The sequence below is a fragment of the Mirounga angustirostris genome, unplaced genomic scaffold, assembly GCF_029215605.1.
Source record: "Mirounga angustirostris isolate CCGP_5_RB_7025 unplaced genomic scaffold, mMirAng1.0.hap1 SCAF_4, whole genome shotgun sequence".
NCBI lineage: Eukaryota > Metazoa > Chordata > Mammalia > Carnivora > Phocidae > Mirounga > Mirounga angustirostris.
In genome coordinates, this window is record NW_026991712.1 from 185,971,666 (window position 1) to 185,993,194 (window position 21,529).

The window sequence follows — 21,529 nt, forward strand, 5'->3', positions numbered from 1 at the left end:
TGATTTTAGTTACTTACGATGTAGTGTCAGCAGCAGCCCCAAAAAACTGGGCTACGTTCAAGTCACCCAGTGCAGCATCTACCTACGTAGTTGTATTAATTTTCTATGGCTGCCGTAACAACATATCAACAACATAGTGGCTGAAACAACACAGATTTGCTGTCTCAGTTCCAGAGGTCGGAAGCCTGACCGGGTCTCACTGGGCTAAAGTCAGGGTGCCTTGTGGAGACTCTAGGAAAGAATCTGCTGCTTGCCTATTCTACCGTCTAGAGACCAGCTGCCTTCCTTGGCTAGCGGCCCCTCCTCCATCTCCAAAGTCAGCAGGGTGGCATCTCTCTGACCCTCTGCTCCGGCCTCCTCATCCACTTCGGAGGACCCCTATGATGAGACTGGGCCCACCTGGATAATCCAGGCCGGTCGCCCCATCTCCAGGCTCTTAACCACATCTGTAAAGCCCCTTTGCCATGCAAGGCCACATAATTCACAGGTTCAGGGGATTAGGACATGGACATCTTTGGGGGCCGTTGCTCCTCCTGCCATAGTAGTCCGTTAATTCCATTTGACACAGAAGCAGGTAGGGCTCCAGACTGTTTCCGAGCCCTGCCTTTTCCCCGCCCTGTGTCTTCTCCTATAAGCTCTGTAGACAGGACCCTGGCAGAGCGCACAGGAGAGCAAGAAGAAGCTCAGCCCTGGGGGGCTTTGGGGAGGCCTGAGAGGAAGTGCCCCTCAGCCTGTCCCAAACCCCTCAGCTGCTGATATCCGGCACCTCTGAGGCCCGGGGGATTCGCAGGGAGGCAGCAGGGGTGGTGAGCTTCCTGGCGAGTCTCGGCCTCTTACAGAGAGCTGGCACCGGAACTTGGGTCTAGAGGGTACCGTACGTCCTGGGGTCCTGAGTCCTGGCCTCTCAGACCACGCTGACGTACCGGGCGAGCTGAGCTGCGGCCCTGGCCTTCTGTGCAGGGAGCACTGCTGCTCTGGTCACGTCTCGGCGTCTGATCAGGCACAGTTGCTCATCTCCTGGGACCTGGAGAGAAAGGGCAGGGTTTTTAATGCTTTGCTACCCTGTGTTCTTCACAAGTTGAAAACGTAAAATCTCCCTTGCTAATGCAATAGCCTGTTGGGTCATTTAGACAGCGTTAGAAGCAGCCTCTTGGCCAGCATTTATGTGCCCGCTATAGAGAAAAAATGTGATTTGTTTTAAACGTTACTTCTTATTACCGTGTTGGTGTAATTCTCCACCCAAAGACCCTAAGAGCGTTGTGTGGGCACACTCCGCCTTTGGGCTTAAGGTGGCTTTTCCTGGAGGGCTGTTAAGCAGAAGGGCACTCAGACCCTACCAGATATTTCTGTCCTGGGCTAAACGTCCACATGACATAATTAATGTGGGCAAGTGACCTCCACGTGGCCACATTTGCAGGCTCACTGGTTTGTCACAACCTCCCCGAGAGACAGCTACTCCTGTGCCTGCTTGCAGATGAGGAAGCCAAGGCACGGTGTGGGTCCTGGCTGGCCACCTGCCCAGTGCACCCCAGAGCCTGTGGAACCCGAGGTCCTCCGCAGGGCACCGCGGGCCATCCAGGGCCACTCCGGGCCTCAGAGAGCCTAACTTTCATGGAGACACTCGGCAGGGAATGGCTGTCTGTTCCCACTTAGCAGCTCAGAGGAGAACTCGGGGTCTCCTCCCGGCCTCCGTCCCCCAGGCCAGGAGAGTGGCCTGACAACCTGAGCCTGTCCTGGTGGGCTCGTGGCTCCTAGCACCGATGACAGGGGGCGATTTCCCCCTTGAGCTGGTCGCGCCTGGTCTTTTAAATAAACAAGCCATTTTCTGGGTGGATTTGGACATGTGACCTAGTGGAAAAGCTCCCAGGCAGTGTCCCCGTGCTCTGGCCCACCCTGCCTCTGCCGTGCCCCACAGAGAGCCTCTGAGCGCCTGGCTGCTGTGCCTGGCAGGTCCCGCTCCCCAGTCTGCAGTTCCTCGGGCAAACGGAAGTGCACACCAACACAAACCAGCCGCTGCGGTCCTTCCCTGTCTCAGGTGGTGTCCAGGCGGGGGTTGGGCTAGGCCTGGCACGCATCTCCTGTGGCCCTGCCCCTGCACCTGGTATGGAATGAGCCAGACCTCGCGGGAAGGAGCCTGACACCCCATCTCCATGAGATGTCTGGGCAGCCTGCCGCTGGCCTTGTGTCCTAGCCCCGTGCTCCCTGGTGAACCACGTCGACAGCCTTGCTCCCCCTCTGGGTGATGAAGGGGCCTGCAGGCCCCTGGTCCAGCTCCTATCCCATGAGAAAGCACTGTTGCAGCCTCAAGGAAGCGGCAGGAAGGGGGAGCCAGGCCAGGCTGAGCCTTGGAGCAGGTTCTGTCCACCAGAGCCCTGTGCATGATGGCTGCAATGAGCACCTGCCCCCACTGACCTCTGGCGGTCCCTGGAGGTGAGCAGGTCGAGCCTGGATGCTGTGTGTTCTCTTATTAAAAGTCCCGCAGACCCTGGCTGGGTGTGGTCATGAGTGCAACCCTGCCTGGTGCCGCCTTCATGCCGGGCACACTCAGATGGGGGTTTGCCCATGCTTCCGAACAGAGGTGCACCTACGGGGTCATCCAAAACAGAGCCTTCAACTTGGGGGCCACTGGGGAGCACTGCAGGGCTGTCCTGACCCCCCGAAACCAGAAGCAGAATTGGTGTGTTGTATTCCTCTCAGGAGAGCCCCCGTGGCAATCACAGGTTCTCTGGGGGTAGAGAGGACACGATGATGGGAAGGACACAGGGAGATGCATTTGCACCTCCCCCATCCTGCCCCGGGTGCCGAGCCGCCTGTAACTCGGCCAGAGCCTGGTGAGCCTGTGGGTCACAGAGGCAGCTCCTAACTGGGCAACAGGAATTGCCCACCAACCCTGGGCCCTGACGTGCTCGCACTCTGGTCTCAGCCTGGCCACAGGTGTGTGTTGGGTGCTTTGTTCGTGACTCTGCCCTCATAGAGCTCCCATAATGGCCCTGTCACTGACCGCGTGGCCTTCCTTCCCTCCCGGAAATGGCTGTACGGGACATGAAGCCCTCCCTGTAAGTATGAAATTGAATGTGGCTTGGAACATTCTGGTACTCTGTAACATGGAATAACTGCCCCTGCTTCTGGCCTGCCCACATGCTCACCCCTAACAGTCACCACGCTATCTTGACTTGTCTGTCCTCCTGGGTCTTTGAATGTGTCTCGTGGCGCCTGTCTCCTCGGAGCTCGGACACCAGGGTTCCCAGGGTTGTTAAGAGGTTCCCACGGCCAGCACTGGTTCCAGGGCTGGTTCCAGGGAGCGGGTCTCAGCATCATGTGCTAGACTTGGGCAGGGATTTCCTTGAACCCATCCCAGAACGAGGCCATGCTGGGAGCGGGGGCTGGGGGACCGTTCTGGCTACACGTTGGTGGGGGTGTCAGCCCCTCCCCCCGGAAGCCCCTGAGGATTAGTGCTGCCTTGTGGTCCAGAGCCACACCATCAGCCATGATAATGACGGTGCTGAGTGCCTTCTGCCACTGGGCACTAGGTTAGCACCTGGTGTGTCATTTCGTGTCTTCCCTATAGTTACCCTGGGAGGCAAGTCAAGTCTGTTTATAGGAGAAGACTGGGCTCCGTGAGATGAAGGGAGCAAGGTGCGAAAGGGCCAAGGCTGGATGGCAGGCGAGAGCCCGTGAATGGGGGGCTGGGGGGAGGAGAACCACTCTAGGTTGGGAAGCAGCTGCCAGGGTGGAGAGTCATGACCCAAAGGGCATGGGGAGCACAGGGAGGTTGGGTTGAGATTGAGAGGGAGAGGGACACCCGGGATGGTGTTATGGGAACGTAGGACTCTGGACTGCATCATAATCAACAAGGGAAACCATGCCAGCCCAGGCAGGTGGTGAGCACCTGGGGACTCAGACCAAGTTCAGGGTCTCGGCTATGTTGTGGGGCAGGGTCCGCAGGTCCGAGGAGAGCTCTGGTCCCGTGAGCAAGCCAGCCGGAGAGAGGGAGAGCCTGACGGCACAGACGTGGTTTTGACAGGACAGAAGGGCAGGAGGACGTGGGCTGAAGTACACGCAGTGGCTCTGGGGGAACGCAGGACCAGAGTCAACATGACCACTGGCCCTGCCAAGCGCCCGAGGCTGCCGTCAGACCAGCATCAGGAACAATAGCCAGGGAGCTGGGAAGGTACCGGAAGGTGGCTTAGAGCAACATGGCGGGGCAGCCGTGTGGCACAGTAAGTCACAGTGTGGACGGTGTGGCTATGTGGCCTTAATGTGACTTCAGAGGGACAGAGCCAGCTCACCCCCCAGCTGCCTGAAAGCAGGCGGGGGGCCGCCCCTCCCAGGGGGCAGGGGGCCAGGTGACGGCCACCACTCCAAATGTCCACGTAAACACTAAAAACAAACACCTGCTCCCGAGGCAGATGAGCATTCGGGGCTACTAACGAGGCGCGGTGAGAATTCGTCCTTTCCATGTCCTCGTAGTTGTTAGACGCTGCCTAACCAGGTGTCTCCTAACGCCCTTGGTGAACCGCCCCCTGTGCCCTCCCGCCCCTCCCGCCCCTCCGCCGGTGCCCTCCGCTAACCCGCTGTGCGTGCCCCACAGGCTACGTCATTACCATCTCTGGACGCATGACCTTCACGAGCAATAAGTCCATGGAGATCGAGGTCTTGGTGGACGCCGACCCCGTGGTGGACAACTCGCAGAAGCGCTACCGGGCTGCCAGTGCCTTCTTCACCTACGTGTCCCTGAGCCAGGAGGGCAAGTCGCTGCCCGTGCCCCAGCTCGTGGTGAGTGACCGCCCGCCCTGCTGGCTGGCCCCGCCAGCACTCAGCGGCTCCCAAGAGAGACTGAGTCCTATGAGTCCATTCTGGGGGGCAGGGCCCTGGCCCGGCCGGCCACCTCGCGGCCCAGTGACCTGGGCTGCACTGCCCCTCAAACGCGAGGGCCTTCCCCTGTGGACTGTGTGGTCAGACCGGGCAGACAGGACGGGAGAGACCTCTTCACCAGCTCCTTGCTCTGAGGGTTCTCTCTCAAGGGTGAGTACAGTGCCCAGGGGTTCCCAGAGCTACGTATAAAAGCTACAGTGGGGCTGAGGACCCTCCCGAGGGATGGGTTCTCAAGGAGAACCTGGCCTGAGTGTCCTGCTTGATGGGGGCTGAGCCAAACCCCGACAGCACGGGGCTGGGCATCGGGGACTCATGGTCCTTCCCTGCCTCGGCTGCCTGGCCGGGCTCTGCCCTGGGTATGCAGAGAGAGATGGCAGGTGTCTGGCCACACAGCCTCTCACGTGGGATGCTGCCACCGCAGTGCTGAAGGGTCCCGGAGCAGGAATCCCAGCAATTTGACAAGTGCTGGACGCAGGGAGAGTCAGGGAGCCAGAGGTGGCCGACGTCCAAAGTGGGGAATGGGGAAGGTGGTGGGTGGGTGGTGAGGATGCTTGACTGGGAGGTGCTCGGGAACTGTGGAATGAATGAATGAGTGAATGAATGAGTGAACACATGCACGCTGCTTCCAGATCTCCCTTGAGGCCCAGGATGGTTTTACCGTAAGCCTCACACATCCCTTGCCAGTGCCGGTCACAGTCCCGCCTGGACCTTGTCCACGCACCGGCCAGCGAGGCCTCTGGGGCTCCCCGCAGCCAGCAGCACCCCAGCCCTGGGGAGCGGGGCCCCCGCTGCTGGCCCCCCGTCACCAGACGAGGGCCCGTTGGGCCGACAAGGCTGAGGTGCTTGTGGAGGGTGATACGTCCCATCCCGGGGAGCCTGCGTTTGGGTCCAGCACACGACTTGCGGCTGCTCGGGCTGCTCCTGACGCCCCTTGAGCCGGCCGGCACGTCTGCTGCTGGAGGCCGCTCCTGTGGGGCCGCAGGGGGAGCTCCCTGCCCCCCCGGGGTGAGGGTGGGGGGCAGAGTGGCCAGGGCGGGGGCGGGGGCATTCTCTCGAGCTCCTGGCACTATGCGGCCCCCTGCCGCTCCCTGAGCCAGGGTGGCTGCTCCCCAGGCAGATCCTGTGCCTCCTGCAGGAGAAGAGCGGGCGCTGAAAACCTTTACGACAGACGCCACAGTGGAGACCCGCTGCTCACGCGGGCCGGGAACTAGGCTCCCACGTGCCGCTCCCTCCGGCCCCGCAGCCTCTCTCTGTCAGAGCTCTGCCCCAACTTGCCCCCTCTACAGGCAGGGAGCCCCACACAGCCCTCCTGCTGTCAGCCCGACGAGCCTCCCTGAGACCAGCCTCGCCCGAGCGTGAGGACTGGGGGTGTGCATCCCACACGCTGCCTCTCGCCCTGACACGTGGCCCCGGGGGGATGGCTCCCATGCCCACCCTGTCCCCTTGGCTGATGAGCGTGTGTTCCCCCTGACCGCCTCTGGCCTTGACCTTAGCAGCCACGTGTCTCTGGGTCTTGGGCCACTTTTCCTCAGAACCTTGCCTGCTCCTCTTGGCCCTCAAACACAGGCTTTCCCTGCCTCTCTCCTGGACCCCTGTCCCATCTTCTTCCATGTTGTCACAGTGCCCCATCCCGAATGCTGAATTCCGCCTCACACAGGCAAATGCTTGCTCTCTGTTCTCCTTAGCCTCCGGGCTCCAGCAGCGCGGCCAGATGCAAGGACGCTGTGCGTCTCTATCTCGCCGGCCTGGCATGATGCGCCAGGCCTCGGGGGAGCCTGTGCTCCCTTGACACAGGACCGCAGTGTCCACACAGTCAATCCGTGATCCCCCAAACACCAGGCCCTGACGGGTGCCCACCATGCCCTTCCCTCCCCCTTGGGTGGTTGGGTCCAGGCCTCGTGCCACGAGCACTGTTCTGTGCTCACGGTTCCGTCCCCGATCGGCTCTGCCAGCTCTGCCAGTCTCCTATAGGGACCCGCACGCATCTCAAACGTGATGTCTCCTGAATTGAGCTCATCATCCTTCCCCAAAAAATCCCACTGGTCCTCACGGGTTCCCTCTCTCAGTGAGCCCGGGAACGTGCCTGGCTCCTCTCCTCTCTGCTGCTCAGCCCCCCACACCCACGGTCTCTAGGCCCCATCTCTGGCTGGATCCCTGCTCAGCCCCAAGCTGTACTGCCTCCTCCAGGCTTGCTGCCCTCCACCCGACCCCACACTGGAGCAGAGGAAGTTTGTTAAAATCAGATTTTCTCCCTCTCCCACCTAATCTGCTCTCTGGCCTTGGTGCCCTCGGCACAGGGTCCAGCAAAGCTGGCTTCTCTGGCTTCAGCCCCCAGACTCATTCCTGCCTCAGGGCCTTTGCACGCACTGTCCCTCTGCCTGGACGCCTTCCCTCAGATTCTTGCGGAGGCAGCTCCTTCCACTGTTTCTCAGCTCATCCTTAGATCACCTTCCCTCCACACTCGAGATAAAGCCTGACCCCCACCACTGCCCAGCGACTCTCTCCTGTTCCCACACCATCTCCCAGCACCCGGCACCATCTCAGATCCTCCGGTGCATCCAGACCGATGTGTGATTCCAGGATGCCCGGCACAGAGTGGGGCTCAGGAAAATACCCGTGGGTGGCTCATGGGCTTGCTCGCCTCTCCAGCCACATTCCCCCACTGCGTTGGTCAGTGCCCTGCTGGTGGGCAGTTGGCAACTGCAGGTCCCTGAACGCCCCAGGGATTCCCCCCTCACTGTTGCAGATACACACGTCCTGTCGGGGCACACGTGGGCATGGGCATCCTGCTGCCTGGGTTCTGGTCAGGGTGTATGGTTGTGTGGTCCCAGGCTTGCTCTTCTTGGGTGCGCCTCTGTTTTTTTTTTTTTTTTTTTAAAGATTTTATTTATTTATTTGAGACAGAGAGAATGAGAGAGACAGAGAGCACATGAGAGGGGGGAGGGTCAGAGGGAGAAGCAGGCTCCCTGCCGAGCAGGGAGCCCGATGCGGGACTCGATCCCGGGACTCCAGGATCATGACCTGAGCCGAAGGCAGTCGCTTAACCAACTGAGCCACCCAGGCGCCCTGTTTCCTCATCTGTACCAGGGGGACAGCATGCCACAGAGGGTGCGTGCCACAGAGGGTGGGTGAGGGTTCTGGGAGTGCCACACTCCTCTGCTGCTGTTCACTGTGCTTTCTGGACCCCTCCCACTGGAGCGGACGCTCTCCTGGAGGGAGCCAGTAAGCAAGTAGGGACACCAGACTGTGAGATGCTGGTGAGGGTCATGGGGGAAGAAGCAGGAGGTGGGGGATCGGCATTCCCTGGGACAGTTGTTGCTACTTAAGGAGGTTCCTTCCACGGAGGGCCTCATGGACAGGGCTGCGTTCAAGCAGGGCCTGGTATTGGGGGCAGGGGAGCCATTTCCCAGAAACTATCTGGGTAAAAGGAACCAGGGACTTGGAGGCCTGGGGGCTGGAGCCGACCGCCCGTAGGGGCAGAGGAGGGGGCAGGAACACACCTGAGGCCACCCAGCTGATCCCGGCCAGGCCCAGCCCCGGGACCCAGCCTTCTGACCCCGTGGGGCCTTTCCTCTGCTGTCAGCTGAGGGGGTACAGCGGCCTGCAGGGCTCCCCAAATGGGTATGAGAGTAAGCACAGCCGAGGAGTCGGACCATCTTCATTCTGCAAAGGCTCATTCTGAGTAAATGTGAATTGACAGGGTTTTCTGGCCAGGTCCGAAGTGCTAGCCGTAGTTGATTTGTAACGCTCGCCTGCCCAAGAGCCCAGCAGCTGCTGTGGGCTGCCCCCGCCTGCCCTGCATGCACCCTGGCACTCAGCTGTAGCCAGGAGGGGCCCAGTCTCCCATGGACAGTACCTGTGGTCCAGGAGCCCTTTGTGGGGGTACCCATGACCTTCACAGAGGCGGAAAGCAGTCCTGGGTCTGGGCCAGTCTATGTACCCGGGAAGCTGCCCGTGCCCTTTCTAGAAACCCGTGACGTGGGTCGGGGGTGTCAGTCACAGGTGGAGGGCCAGCCCAGAGGAAGGGATGCTGGTGCCCAGCAGGTGGGGAAAGACACCTGCTTGAGTGAAGGGGACAGTGGCCGAATCCCTAGGTTTGAGGGGCCAGCAGTTAGTGATGGCCCTGTCTTCCTGCTGGCTGGCCTCACATTGATCCAGCCTGTTATCTTGCTAATTAAAGATGGTCTTTGATTCTTCACGGAGGTGTCCTGGGGCCCAGGCTCTGGCAGGGAGGGTGCAGCTCCCCAGAGAGGAGTTTTCAGCTCAGCCTGTGTGTGCTCTCCCTTGAGGACCGCCGTGTGACACCGTCTGCCTCCCCAAGCACACAGGAGCTCCTTGCAGCCAGCCCGCCGGTGCCTGTGGGGGGGCTCAGGCCTCCGCCCCACCCCGCCCCCTCCCCGTCTGTCTTGTCAGCAAGTCTTCTACCTCCTGTCTATTTTTAGCTTCCATCCCCAGGGCCCGGATGACACGGAAGGCAGCGTTGCTGTTTGGGGTTTCTCTTGGTGAATATTTTATGCTGGGGAGGATGCGCAGAGTCCAGCAGCTGCTGACACTTTCCAGGCTAATGATTAAAGAGGCAAATGCGCAGCATGGAGCCAGGCTGCTGGTCTGGACACCAGGCCCAGGCCCCCCCGGCTGCCTGGCCCCCTTCTGAAGGCCGCTCTGTGGCCATGACCTCTGACCTCAGGGGTGGAGGACATGCCCCGGATTTCACTGAGCAGGGCTGGAAAGGGGGCCTGTGCAGAGACACGGGGTGGATGCCACTAGGGTGGCTGCCTGGGGACCAGGCACCAGGGTCCCAGCACCTCCTATGGGTGATGTTTTCGAGCCCTTTTTAGTCTCCAGAAACATGAGCACCAAATTGTGTGTGTTGAGGGCAGAGTGAGCGCTGTCCTGCCCGACCCGCCTCCCATTCTCTGGTTGAGACGTGGGTGCTGCTACCCCCGGGGCCCCAGGGAGACAGGAGGTGTCGCTGGGGAATGTGTGCGGGTGGGAGTGCCAGAGGTGCAGGCGTCCTGGCCCGCTGTGAGGACGGTGTGTGTCGACACGGGGTGCGGTGGGACGAGGGCGAGCCTAGAACCCATCACAGGCACGTAGGCAGTGCAGGGTTTGAGAGAACCCTTCACCGCTTCGTGGATCATTTGGAAAAGGAACGTTTGCCCCAGTGAACTGAGGCCCACGTGGGGGCAGCGGGGGCGGTGTCTACAAAGCAGGATCGCTCTGCTCCCAGAAAACCCAAACCACAGCGAGCCTGCCCCACCACGGAGGATCTTGGCTGGTGCTTCTGGACGCCCGCCTCCTGGTGGACCAGGGCCTAGCCCCGGAGGCCTCCGTCTCAGCCACTGAAATGACCAGAAAGTATTTTCTAGGTTAAAACGGGAGGCGGTGAGGAAATCAGGGGTGCAGCCATCCCTCTGTCCTTTCAGCGTGAGGCTCACGCGAGCCGGTGAGCTCCACGCAGAGCACGGTCAGAACGCGTGCGTGGGGAGCATAGTCACTCGAGAGGCCCGGGGTGCCTGGGCCTGTGCACACGCATTGCCATTCCCTGTCGCCTGGGCAGGGGCTGGCGGGGGGTTGTCCCGGGTGTCCGAAGTGACAACAGTCTGGTCATAAGGAGCTGGGGCGTTTGTGGAATGCCAATGCGCTTCTCCTGTGCTATAGTGGATCCAGCGCTGGGAGTCAGGGTAGATAGTTCTCGTCCTGCAGACGGCGACCAGATGCCTAACTCTGGTCCAGGGGACCGAGTGCAGGCCCCTGAGACCCTCGGCCATGACTGGTCCCTTCCCACCCCTGAGCCTCAGTTTCCCCACTGGAGCCATCACAGGCCAGGCAGTTGCTGTTCGGTCGGGCCTCTCTGAACTGTCCCAGTGATGACCTACCTAGGAGGCCCCTCACCCTTTCACCCTGAAGAGGACGCACGGGGAAAGGCTTACAGCAGCCACCAGTTCCCTGCTTCCCTGGACCCAGGCCTGGCCCCAGGCACATGGCATGGCGGGGGCTGGGGTCCTCCCAATGGCTCCGTTCCTCAGGATGGAGCGTCAGCCGCCGAGGAGGCTGCCACTTTGCTGACCGTGGCCAGGCGTGCTCTGCACAGCCCACTGTGGCAGGCGGAGCACACATCACCCCCAGCTTGTAGGACAGGGGGTCCCTACCCAGGGCTTGTCATGGGCGGGGTCCCCAGGTTTGCTCCACGGCTTGGGGACGCACGTCAGCAGCCTGGGCACTCAGTGTGCTGGAATGATTTTCAGTTGCTCCCTAACTTCAGAAATTCAGATGTGCAGCCTGATTGATGCTGTTCCTGGAAGGGTGTGAGAAGCCACATTACTGAGGGGGCTGTGCTCCCTGCTGCCCTGCACAGGGGTGAATCCAGGACTAGACTGTTCGTGAAGCTTCTTGACCCAGTGTTCCATTCTCTCGCTTGGCTCTGGGTGCTTCACAGAGAGTCTGTCTTGTGATGGGAAAATGCCAGGATCCTGAAGCTGAATGGTTGGTGATGGGGAGCTTTAGTGGCCTGTGAGGATCAGGGGTGTGAGTGGCCCAGGGGGCGTGCAGCCCCCACCTACACATGCCCTTGGACGCTCTGCTGTGTCCCTGACAGCCCCGTGACTGCTGGAACGGTCTGTGTTTTGGGGACCCCACCCAGTTCACATCCAACAGCCAGCTGTCCAAACGGGAGAGGGCCCATGGCACACATGATACACCTTTTCTTGTTAAGATGCTGGTAGGTTCTACTCATGAACTACCAGTCTTACTGCTTCGTTGCCGTGTTTTCATATCCAGGTGCCCCCCTTGCTATTTTAATTTCTGTAGAGCGTGAAAACCCAGAGGCAGGCTCTCGGAGGGCACTGCTAGGCCTGACTCCGTGTGGTGCCAGGAGGGGAGGCCTGTGGGTGAGACGTGCAGAAGGTGCAGTGGAGGGGGGCGTCCCAGCTGGTCAGGGTGCCCTCGGTTCCGCAGTGGCCACCTTGGACGGTGAATAAGGGGAGAGGCCTGTGAAGGTTGTGGGGACCCAGGAAAGGGTTCGCAGCAGGGCAGGCTTGTACCTGCTGTGTCCTGGGGTGGAATGCAGGGCCACCTGCCCCTGAGCACGTACGAAACCCTGCTGCTTGGTGGCACCGTGCTTTCTCTGCAGGGTGGTGTGGAGCCCTGTGGCAAAGAGCTTGTGAATCCAGGCACATGGTACTCAAAGTGTAGTCGGAGGTGCAGGTACGAAACAGGCCCCAAGACCCCCACAGTGATCGGAAGGAGGCAGAAGGGTCTCCCTACACACACATGCGCGCGCACACGCACATACGGACGCAGACTAAAGCGTGTCAGCGCAGCCAGCAGGAGAGGAGGTGCTTATTCTGGGGGCTCTATCCGCGCCTCTCTGTGCTGGACGCTCCTGGTCATGGCTTTGTCATTGGCTCCTGTGGAGACCCTGAGTGGGCTGAGCTCTCGACTCGGTTGGGGACAACATGATGCCCAACCATGTGTCCATTGAGCAAAACCACTGGTTTTGAATCTTTGGCACAAAGACCACACCAACTTGTTATTAAGGCTTTTTTTGGTTTGATCTTCCGTTGGTTTGGTCATTCGTTCATTCAGCAAATGCCCCCTGGGCCCTCGCTGTGTCCCAGGCACAGTGCCGGCTTCAGACGGAGGACAAGAAAGATGGACTCGACAGCGCGCACGCACAGGGCCTGGGGCAGGCCCAGCCTCAGCAAATGGCAGTTACGATCTTTGTCACCGTCCGGGGGTCACGGGAGCAAGGGCTCTGACCCACCCCCACCCCCGATGCCTTGGGAGAAGCTGCTGAGAAGCCGCCCAGTAGGAGCGAGCCCTGTTTCGCCTCCTCTACCAGAGACTGTCCCCCTTCGCTGCCTTTCCCTCGGCCCCGTGCTCCCTGCCCCTTCCTCAGCCTCCTGCCGGCCTCTCCTAGCAGAGGCCACGGCCGCACGGCAGATCGGTTCCACAGCGATCTCACCCTTGGAGCTGCTGCGATGAGCCCCCTTGTGCGTGCCTCAGGCAGGGTGGTGAGGGCTCTGCCGCCCGCGGGGGTCACGGTCACGGGTGGAGCCGCGCGCTGGGGACATGGCTGCTTGCCAGGCTAGGGCTCCCGGATGCCACGCTTGTCCCTTCCTGGCCGCATTGCATGGCTCCAGTCATCAGAAGACATCCTAATTGCCTGCACGATTGTCCCAAGACCCCTCCTGTCTCCCAGTACGAAGACGGGAGGAGGTGCGTGCGTGGTTTCCTAATTAAGAACGTCTGCGTCCCTCAGGCTCGCAGGAAGTTGCTCTGTCACCACGGGAAACCCTCTTCGCACCAGACATTCTTTAATTACGAAAAGGACAAGCTATTGATTTTACTGAGGGTGGAACTTAGTCACTCGCTCTCCGTGCCAAGCTCCAAATGTGTGTTCTCGCAGCACAGAAAATGCAAACTGGAAAACATTTGGTCTGCACTGTGGGGCTCTGCGAGCCACAGGCTCCCCTCCAGTGGAAGGGAGCCCGGAAGACAGCCCCTGGCAGGGGGAGCCAGAGGAGGGAGGGGGAGGACGCGGATCTGAGGCCCCTGCAGCCGCCTGAGCAGAGGGGGCGGGGGCGCTTTTGACCCCTGGGTCTCTGCGGCTGGATGTGACGAGGCAGAGGCCCTGCGGCCTTACGAGGACCCCCGGGGCTGCCCTCTGCCCTGGGCAGGGCGGTGGGTTGGCAGACAGGAGGCTGTTCCGTCTCTGAGGCTGTGGGTGACGTGAATGCATCAGGCACACACGCCTTGCCCTGCGACGGGGGGCGGGGAGGGGGCAGTCCCAAGGCCACACGGCCAGGTCGCTGTGGCCCAGAGCCTGGGTTCCTCGTGCCTATGGGCCGTGGCACACCAGGGTCCTGGCCCCCCCAAGGGTGCCGGTGAGTGCTCGGGCTGTCGAGAGCCTCTGGCCTGTGGTCCGGAGCCCTCCGCCCCGCCGACAGCTTCAGGCACTTGAAAGCAAGCGTGGTTTCCCACGGGGGAGCTTCTTCCTTTCCCCCACCACCCCCAGCCTTCCATTAAAAACAGCAATAGCCAGCAACTTCTGTATTGATTTACTGCCGGATGGAGGGAGACGGGAGGCCAGAGCGGGGGGTGGGCTGTGCTACAGCTCTGTCTGGCTCTATCAGCTTCACACCCGGCAGGGAAGTGGCGGCCCCTCTTAGTCACTTGGCTGGGAGGGCCGTTCATCGGCGCTCACGGCCTGGGGAGGCCGAATGTCCTCCAGCCACCAAGGCTGGGACTGTGCCTGCAGAGAGAGCGGGGACGCTGCCCTGCCCGCCACTGTTTGCAGGGGGGGCAGCGAGGAACCTTGACCAGCTCCCAGGGCAACCAGGTGTGGGTGTGCCATGCTCCCAGGTGGGTGCTCGGTGCCTTGGTATCAACCAGATACTACTCCTACGCCAGGCGGGGTTCTAGAGCCCAGAACATTCAGCACATGCCGTCATCCGAGCCCAGAAGAGGGACGAGCCGCGGCCGGCTCCTTCCTCCCCGGCCTTGCAAACGTCTTGGCCCCGCTGCGGCTGGCCGGCTGCCTTCCCATCCATCACGAGGCGGTGTTAGTTCTGTCTGGTGAGTTAGCGGCAGAATCTCGAACGTTGGTGCTGGGCGCTGGCTTCTCCCTCCACCGAGCGACTAGAATTTTCCGTGTTTTGTGCCACAGCATAGACTAGAATTACCTGCACTTCAGGCCCTGCCCCTCCTCAGGTGACTGTGAACTGAACTAGTGAGAGAAGCATGCAGAGCTTTGGCACACACGTTCTGGAACCCTGGTTGGCCTGTTGACTAGAGAGGGGTGAGTAGCTGCAGCTGTCGGGGGTAACCTGGTGGAGGGCCGGCCTCAGGCCTGACCGGAGGATGAGCTCTAGAAAGCCACACTGGATGGAATTGTCCCAGCCACGCGGGACGAGGGGAGGCCCGTGGTGCCACCCAGCACGCGCATGGCCCGAGCAGGGAGCGCCTCCTTAGGATGGGTGCCAGGCGCCCTGCTCGCCTCCTGAGGCCTGGCCCTGAGCAGGACCCGACACCGCACCGCTCCGGCTTCCAGGCTCTGTCGTGCCGTGCGGACGGTCCCTCTCTCGTCCCCGCCCCTCACTCCCGAAGTTGATGAACTAGAGGGAGCATGTCTCGCGTATCGGGCGAAAGCATGGGGGTGATGGCCCCAATTCTGGCTTCCCCTAAATGTGACGGGAGGGGGGGCACGTTCGCTCATGTCTGTGGAAATCTGGAGGACAGCGTGGCTGCTTGCGGTGTCTGGTAAACCGGGCTCCAGCAGCCCCCGGTGTTGCGCTCACGGCTCACGGGAGTGACCGGGTGTCAGAACCTGAGCCAGACGGGGAAGATGCAGGGCACATCTGCCCTTCTCCGCTAGAGCTCGAGAAGCTCCTTGGGGAGGCGCCTAGCTCCAAGGCCGGAGTGAGGGGCTGGGACAGGAACGCACCCCTGAGCCTGGGCCCCGGCAGGCTGGCACCAACACGAGAGGGCGCCTTCACTCCGTGGCCTGGGGCCCGGGGGCTGAGCCGCTGCGAGTCCAGGTGGGCTCCAGGCTTGTTCTGGGAGGGCAGGCCCTTCCCGTTCACCAGGGCGACATCGCAGGGTCACCATGTCCCCCACTGCCTACTGCTGAGCCCACCAGTAAGAGCCCATTGGCTGGAAGGACCTGGAGCAGTGGGAGCACCCAGGCTCAATCGAGGGCCTGCCGCTCACCAGCTGTGGCTTGGGCAAGTCCCTCACCGCGTCTGCGCCTTGCGTTCTCATCAGTAGAAGGGAAATGGTAACGACTTTGGTGCTCCTCCTGGGTTGTCGTGTAGATTCGGACGTGCTGGCGTGGTCCAGTCCGCCAGGACTCGGTGCAGGCAGCTCGCTAAAAGCTGTTGCCCAGAGAACTTCCTCCCCGTCCCTAGGCCCAGGTTCATGCCTTGTGCACAGCCCGCGTGGGAGAAGGGGCGGGAAGGCTTTCGGCTCAGTCCCTGCAGGAGGTTTACCTGGGCAGTTGGAGGGATCTTGTCACAGCCGTGTGGGTTAGCCCGGGACACTGTGGGTATTCTGGCCGGGAGGAAGGTGCCAGGTGGGAAATAGAGCCCAGGGTAGGGGAGCAGCTCCTCTCCAACCCCGGACTCAGCCCCTCGACTGACTGCGTGTGACTTGAAGTTCTTTGTGCCCAGGGAAGGGAGAAGGGGTCCCTGCAGCTGCCCTGATGGGTCTAGTTGGCTTTTATTTTTTTTTTACCTTTTAATTATGGAAAAGTTCAACTATATGCAAAACTAAAGAGAAGAAAGAACTCCTTGTAGTTAGCAACACAGGGCCAGTCTTGCTCATGCAAGTGTACCCCTGCCCACCTCACCCCGCAGGCCACTGGAAGCAAATCTCAGATCACATCATCGCCTCCGAGTATTTCAGTGTGTTTCTCAAAGAGAGAAGAGCTCTCTGTTCTTTGTTGCTGACTTATTCTTACCAGTGGACTAGACTCTGGACAGCTCCTTGCCCCGTAGAGACCTGGCCCAGGGGACCAGCCGTCTTCACGGCTGCTGCAGGACCAATGGCCCAGCATCAGGCTCCTGCTTATAAATACAGCGTTGCTCGGAGTTAGAAGGGCCCGGAAGGCCATCCGGATTGATGCCCACCCCAAAGGTGTGTTACCTGGCGGCTTGTGGGGGCCACTGTATTGAGGCCTGAGGTTGGAGATGGCCTGGGTGCTCTCCCTGCTCCTTGTATCCACACAGACCCAGTAGATTGACTTCCCACTGCACGGATGAGGTGCCTGCGATGATCCTGGGACTCTGCCTTCTGCTCCTTCCCGGGGAGGCCGTTCCCGAGGTGGCTCGCTCTGCCCAATGGGCCTGGCTCTGCCGCTTGCCTGACCCACTGGGGAGGGCAGCAGCTGTTGCTGTAGGCAGGCAACCTGCAGACCTCCGTGTACCTTGGTGCCCACTTGGCTACTCTCCCCACTGCGGAGCCTCCCTGGCACCTGGCCCTCGAGACCCCCTCCCTCTGTTTGACCTTGTGGTGGGGCCGCGTCATTGTCATTTTCCCACAGACTGTATAATCTGTCTGTTCCCCTGCGTTTTGCCAGCTAGACCGTCAGCTCCCGAGACAGGTCCCAGCACCAGGCCCAGAGCAGCGTCTGGGAGGCGCTCAGTGCACCTGCCGGGAGTGAATGCATCGCGGCTCGGCCGTGTAGAGAAAGCGCCGGGTGGAATTCAGGGAGTGCTTCCTCGGCCCTGCTGCCCCCTGTGTGCCGGGACTTGGCTGGGAGGCATCGCCATGCTGAACCTTCTTTTTGACTTTCTGTGAACTGTGAGGAGGGGTGTTCACCTCTGGTGGGTTTGAGATGTAATGATGTACTGTAGAGTCCCCCCGTTTACAGTGTCCAATGCAGCAGGTGTTAGTATGTTCACGGAGTTGTGCAACCATCACCACAGTCCATTTTAGGACATTTTCATCCCCCCAGAAGAAACCATGCACCCCTGGGTCGTCAGCCCGCCCCCAGCCCCTGGCACCACTAACCTGTGTTCTCTCTGTGGATGTGCTTACTCTAAATGTTTGGTATAAATGGACTCGTACATGAGGTGGGGGGGGCTTCTTTCACTGACTTGTTGGGGACAGCTGAGAGGACTTTGGTACCCCGCCCCAGCACCCCTATAGGGTAGAATGTAAGTGAGTCTATGAGCCTTACGATGGTAAGTGGTGAAGCCAGATTCAAACCAGCCTGGCTGGTCCCCCACCCTGGCTCCAGAGGGGAGGCTGAGCTGGTTTGGGGGCAGAATGAAAAGGCCTCTCCGGGAAGGGCATGCAGTGTGGTGGGAGGGGTCCAAAGGCAGGCCAGCCCGTTCCAGAGGGCAGGTGGCGCTGGCCAATGTCTAGGCATCTCCTAGAACTGTCAGGATTAGCTTTTTTTTTTTTTTTAGATTTTATTTATTTATTTGACAGAGAGAGACACAGCAAGAGAGGGAACACAAGCAGGGGGAGTGGGAGAGGGAGAAGCAGGCTTCCCACTGAGCAGAGAGCCTGATGTGGGGCTTGATCCCAGGACCCTGGGATCATGACCCGAGCTGAAGGCAGATGCTTAATGACTGAGCCACCCAGGCGCCCCTGCTTTTTTTTTTTTTAAGATTTATTTTAGTTATTTGAGAGAGAGAACAGAGGGGCAGAGGGAGAGAAAGAAGCAGACTCTCTGCTGAGCAGGGAGCCCCATGCGGGACTCGATCCCAGGACCCCAGGAGCATGACCTGAGCCGAAGGCAGACGCTTAACCGGCTGAGCCACCCAGGCATCCTGGGGGCTCCTTGTCACTCACAGGTCCTCTGTCTAGGGTACCCCTGATGGAGGCTCCATTCACTGCTCTCCCTGGACCCATCCCTGCTCTTCTGAGCCCTGAGAGCCCTTGGCTGGTGACCAAGCATTTGCGGCCCAAGTTCCTCGTGTGAATCCCATGTCTGCTGGTTTCCAGAAACACTCGTGGGCTGGAGACACAGAAGGGCCCCTCCCATCAGGCAGGACCTGGCTCCAGTGGGCTCTGCAGATGGCCTGGTGGCCATCAATCTCCATCCCGCTGCCTTGCCCAGGCCAGGCTCATGCTCTTGTTTTTGAGAAATTCTTTTCTTTCCAAGCCTCTTACCTTCTTTCCCCTGTTCCAGGAATGGAAATTCCACCAGCTGGAGGGAGGCCCTGCTCCAGAATCCCCCAGCAGAGAGGGGCTGGGCCTTTTGAGCTGGGCGGACCCTCGGCACATGGCCCAGCCCAGGCTCTCCACCTCAGCCAGCTTCCCAGCCCCGGGACCCAAACACACTGCCCATGAGCTGGTCCTCTGTGAGGCAGGCGGGAAGCCTGGCTGCAGCCCCTCCTCCCCCTGAAGAGGGGCCCAGCCATGCCGCTCTCCTGAGCCCTGGCCTTTGGCTGCAGGTGGATGGGAGCCACGGGTCCCCTCAGCCACGCCAAGCACGTTCCACAGAGGAGAGGGAGCAAAAGGCCCCACTGACCTAGCCTGTGGACTTGACCTTGCATTCTTGGCTTCTTCAGCTTTCCCCCATTTGCTGCAGGGATGGATGGATAGAGGGTAGGGCCATGCTGCTCAGAGTGGCCCCCAGGCCAGCAGCATCGCATCACCGGGATGCTTGTTAGAAATTGGTCTCAGGCCCTGGCCCCTAGACCCCCTGCACCAGAATCTGCATCTATAAGACCCCCAGGTGACTTACGCTGGAGAAGCTCTGCCTGGGTTGCACAGAAGCCGGCCCCGCGGAATGCGGCCTTGTGGTTGTGGGGTGCCTTCAGCACAGGGATGGGCCCTGGCCTCCCGCCCCCAGGAAGCTCCCCCTTAGCACTGCCTGCTCTAACAGAGAGAACATTTTGTTTCCCCGGGCTGTCTCAGGTCAAACTGCATGGCCTCAAATTTTATTTTTAAAAAGTCAGCCAGAGATGAAACCAGAGCAGCAGGCAGGCCTTCCTCAATAAAGCGTCTTGGGAAGACACCAGTGTCCACGTGCGCTCCGAAGACTCTTCAAATACGCACCAGAACCGCTATAAGGAGCATGATCCTCGTTCTTGAAAGACCCAAATGTTCCACTGGCTCCAAGCCACAAGGTTTTGACAGTTTACACCTGGTGACATTTAGCGAACAATTTCTGAGAAGGCTGAGGGGGAGGAAATATTTGGTTTAACCTGACATTACATCCTCTGGCTGATTGTTCTCTCTTTTGCCAATATACCATTTGCCTGTAAAACACTTGGGCCTAAAAATAGCTGCTGGGGCTTGGTGTCATTGTGGATGAAGGGCAACTGCCCCATTTCTTTAGCTTTCAGACACCCTCAAAGTATCGCAAGGAAATGTCCTAGAGGAATCAACACAGCTCTTTGAACCTGAATTCCTGAGCAGGGCTGGCGAGAGAGAACTTCACAGTGGGATAGATGGGGCCTCGGGGAGTGACCTCTGCCTGGTGTCACACCCTTTAGTGGCCAGGCCAAGCCACTCTTTTTTAATTTAATTTAATTTAATTTAATTTAATTTTGAGAGAGAGTGGGGGAGGGTGGGGAGGAGCAGAGGGAGCGAGAGAATTCTCGAGCAGACTGTGCTGAGGACGGAGCCCAGCGTGGGGCTCGATCTCACGACCCTGAGATCATGACCTGAGCGGAAACCAAGAGTCAGATGCTTAACCGACTGAGCCCCCCAGGCACCTCCAGACCAGGCCACTCTTAAAAGTGAAAGGGGGCAGGCGCCTGGGTGGCTCAGTTGGTTGGGCAATTGCCTTTGGCTGAGTCACGATCCCTCGGGATCGAGTCCTTCATTGGGCTCCCTGCTCAGCGGGGAGTCTGCTTCTCCCTCTGACCCTCCCTCTCTTGTGCTCTCTCTCACTCTCTCTCTCTCAAATAAATAAATAAAATAAAATCTTTAAAAAAAAAAGTGAAAGGGGCACCGTTCACAATCCTGCCAGTTTGGCCAATTCCCTCTGGTCAGTAGGCTCTGTACCCCCCGCCCCGAGTATGGGGACGTGGCTTCCTAGGTTGCTCAGAGGAAAGACGTGACAGGGAAGGGGTGAGCAGGACCCAAGGAGCCGCTTCCTGCTCATCTGCGCCATCCGAGGCTCCCTGCCCACAAAGCGGTCACTATTGCTCTTGGTACAATAAAGTGGCCTTCCCAAGGGGACATAGCACAGCTCTTGTCCCCACTTCCCTTTGGGGCAGGGACTGTGAGCAACTGGCATTCCCTGGGAGTGGACCAAATGCAGCGTCCCCAACAGGGACCCTCTTTTCCTTCCTCACACATGGCCCTGTTTTAGGCCTTCCCTCCCATGTTTCATTTATCAACAGCATTTCCAGCTGCAGTTCGTTATCAAATGGGCACTGGTTTGGGGGCTCCACCTGCTGTGAAGGGTGGCGTGGGTGTGCTCCTGAAACTGGCATCCCTACAGGGCCAGCGCCTGGCACCCAAGCAGCCCCAGCTGGCCAGTGGAGCCCGGGTGGGGTCTTCTGGGCCCTCCTGGGGTAGGGCCCGGGCCTTGGCCCACAGTCAGGGTTCTGTGACCTCTCTAACCTGCCTGTCTCTGTGTGTGGTCCACAGCCCGAGACCGAGGACGAGAAGAAGCGCTTTGAGGAAGGCAAAGGGCGGTACCTGCAGATGAAGGCCAAACGGCAGGGCCGGCCAGAGCCCCAGCCCTAGGGGCCGCCCCCGCGCTGGGCCTGGAGTAGCCCCAGTGTCTAGTCACTTAGAATTCACCCCCTTGGCCAAAAACCCAATCCACACTGAGAGCTGGTGTTGTGTGAAGTGTTCGTCTTGCAGTGTTAACCTGTGCTCTCTCCTGGAAACCTACACACCAAAGCTTTATTTCTATCACTCCGGTGTAAGCGCTCCCTAGGGAATGCTTGCGTGCATACTATACGGTGTGTAAAGAATCCAGCGTCACTAATAAAGCTGCTGTTTGGCTGGACCTTGGTCCTGGGTGGTCATTTGTCTTGGGGGGCTGCGTTCCTGGTGGGCACTGATGCGGGGACTAGAGGCTTCCATGGGCCCACCCCTCCCTCCCCCCCCCCGGGTACCAATGCCTGCGTGTACCCCAGAACTCAGGTGCTGGCTGGAGAGAACACCCCTTCCCTCCCAGGGCCCTGGTTCCACGTCCTGGCCTGGAGGCACCAGCCCCCCACTTGCCCTCTCTCTG

The 21,529-nt window shown here is 60.0% G+C and overlaps 1 protein-coding gene across 2 annotated transcripts in view; it reads left to right on the forward strand.

The window, feature by feature from the left end:
• Window positions 1–21,301, forward strand: part of ACOT7 (acyl-CoA thioesterase 7) — a 105,988-nt gene extending 84,687 nt beyond the window's left edge. For both annotated transcript variants that reach the window (XM_054513172.2, XM_045898831.3), the window contains exons 8-9: window positions 4,592–4,776; window positions 20,935–21,301. In XM_054513172.2, coding sequence (XP_054369147.1) covers window positions 4,592–4,776; window positions 20,935–21,033 — 284 coding nt within the window. In that variant the 3' untranslated portion in view covers window positions 21,034–21,301. The remainder of the gene's footprint in view (window positions 1–4,591; window positions 4,777–20,934) is intronic.
• The last annotated feature ends 228 nt before the right edge of the window (window positions 21,302–21,529 follow it).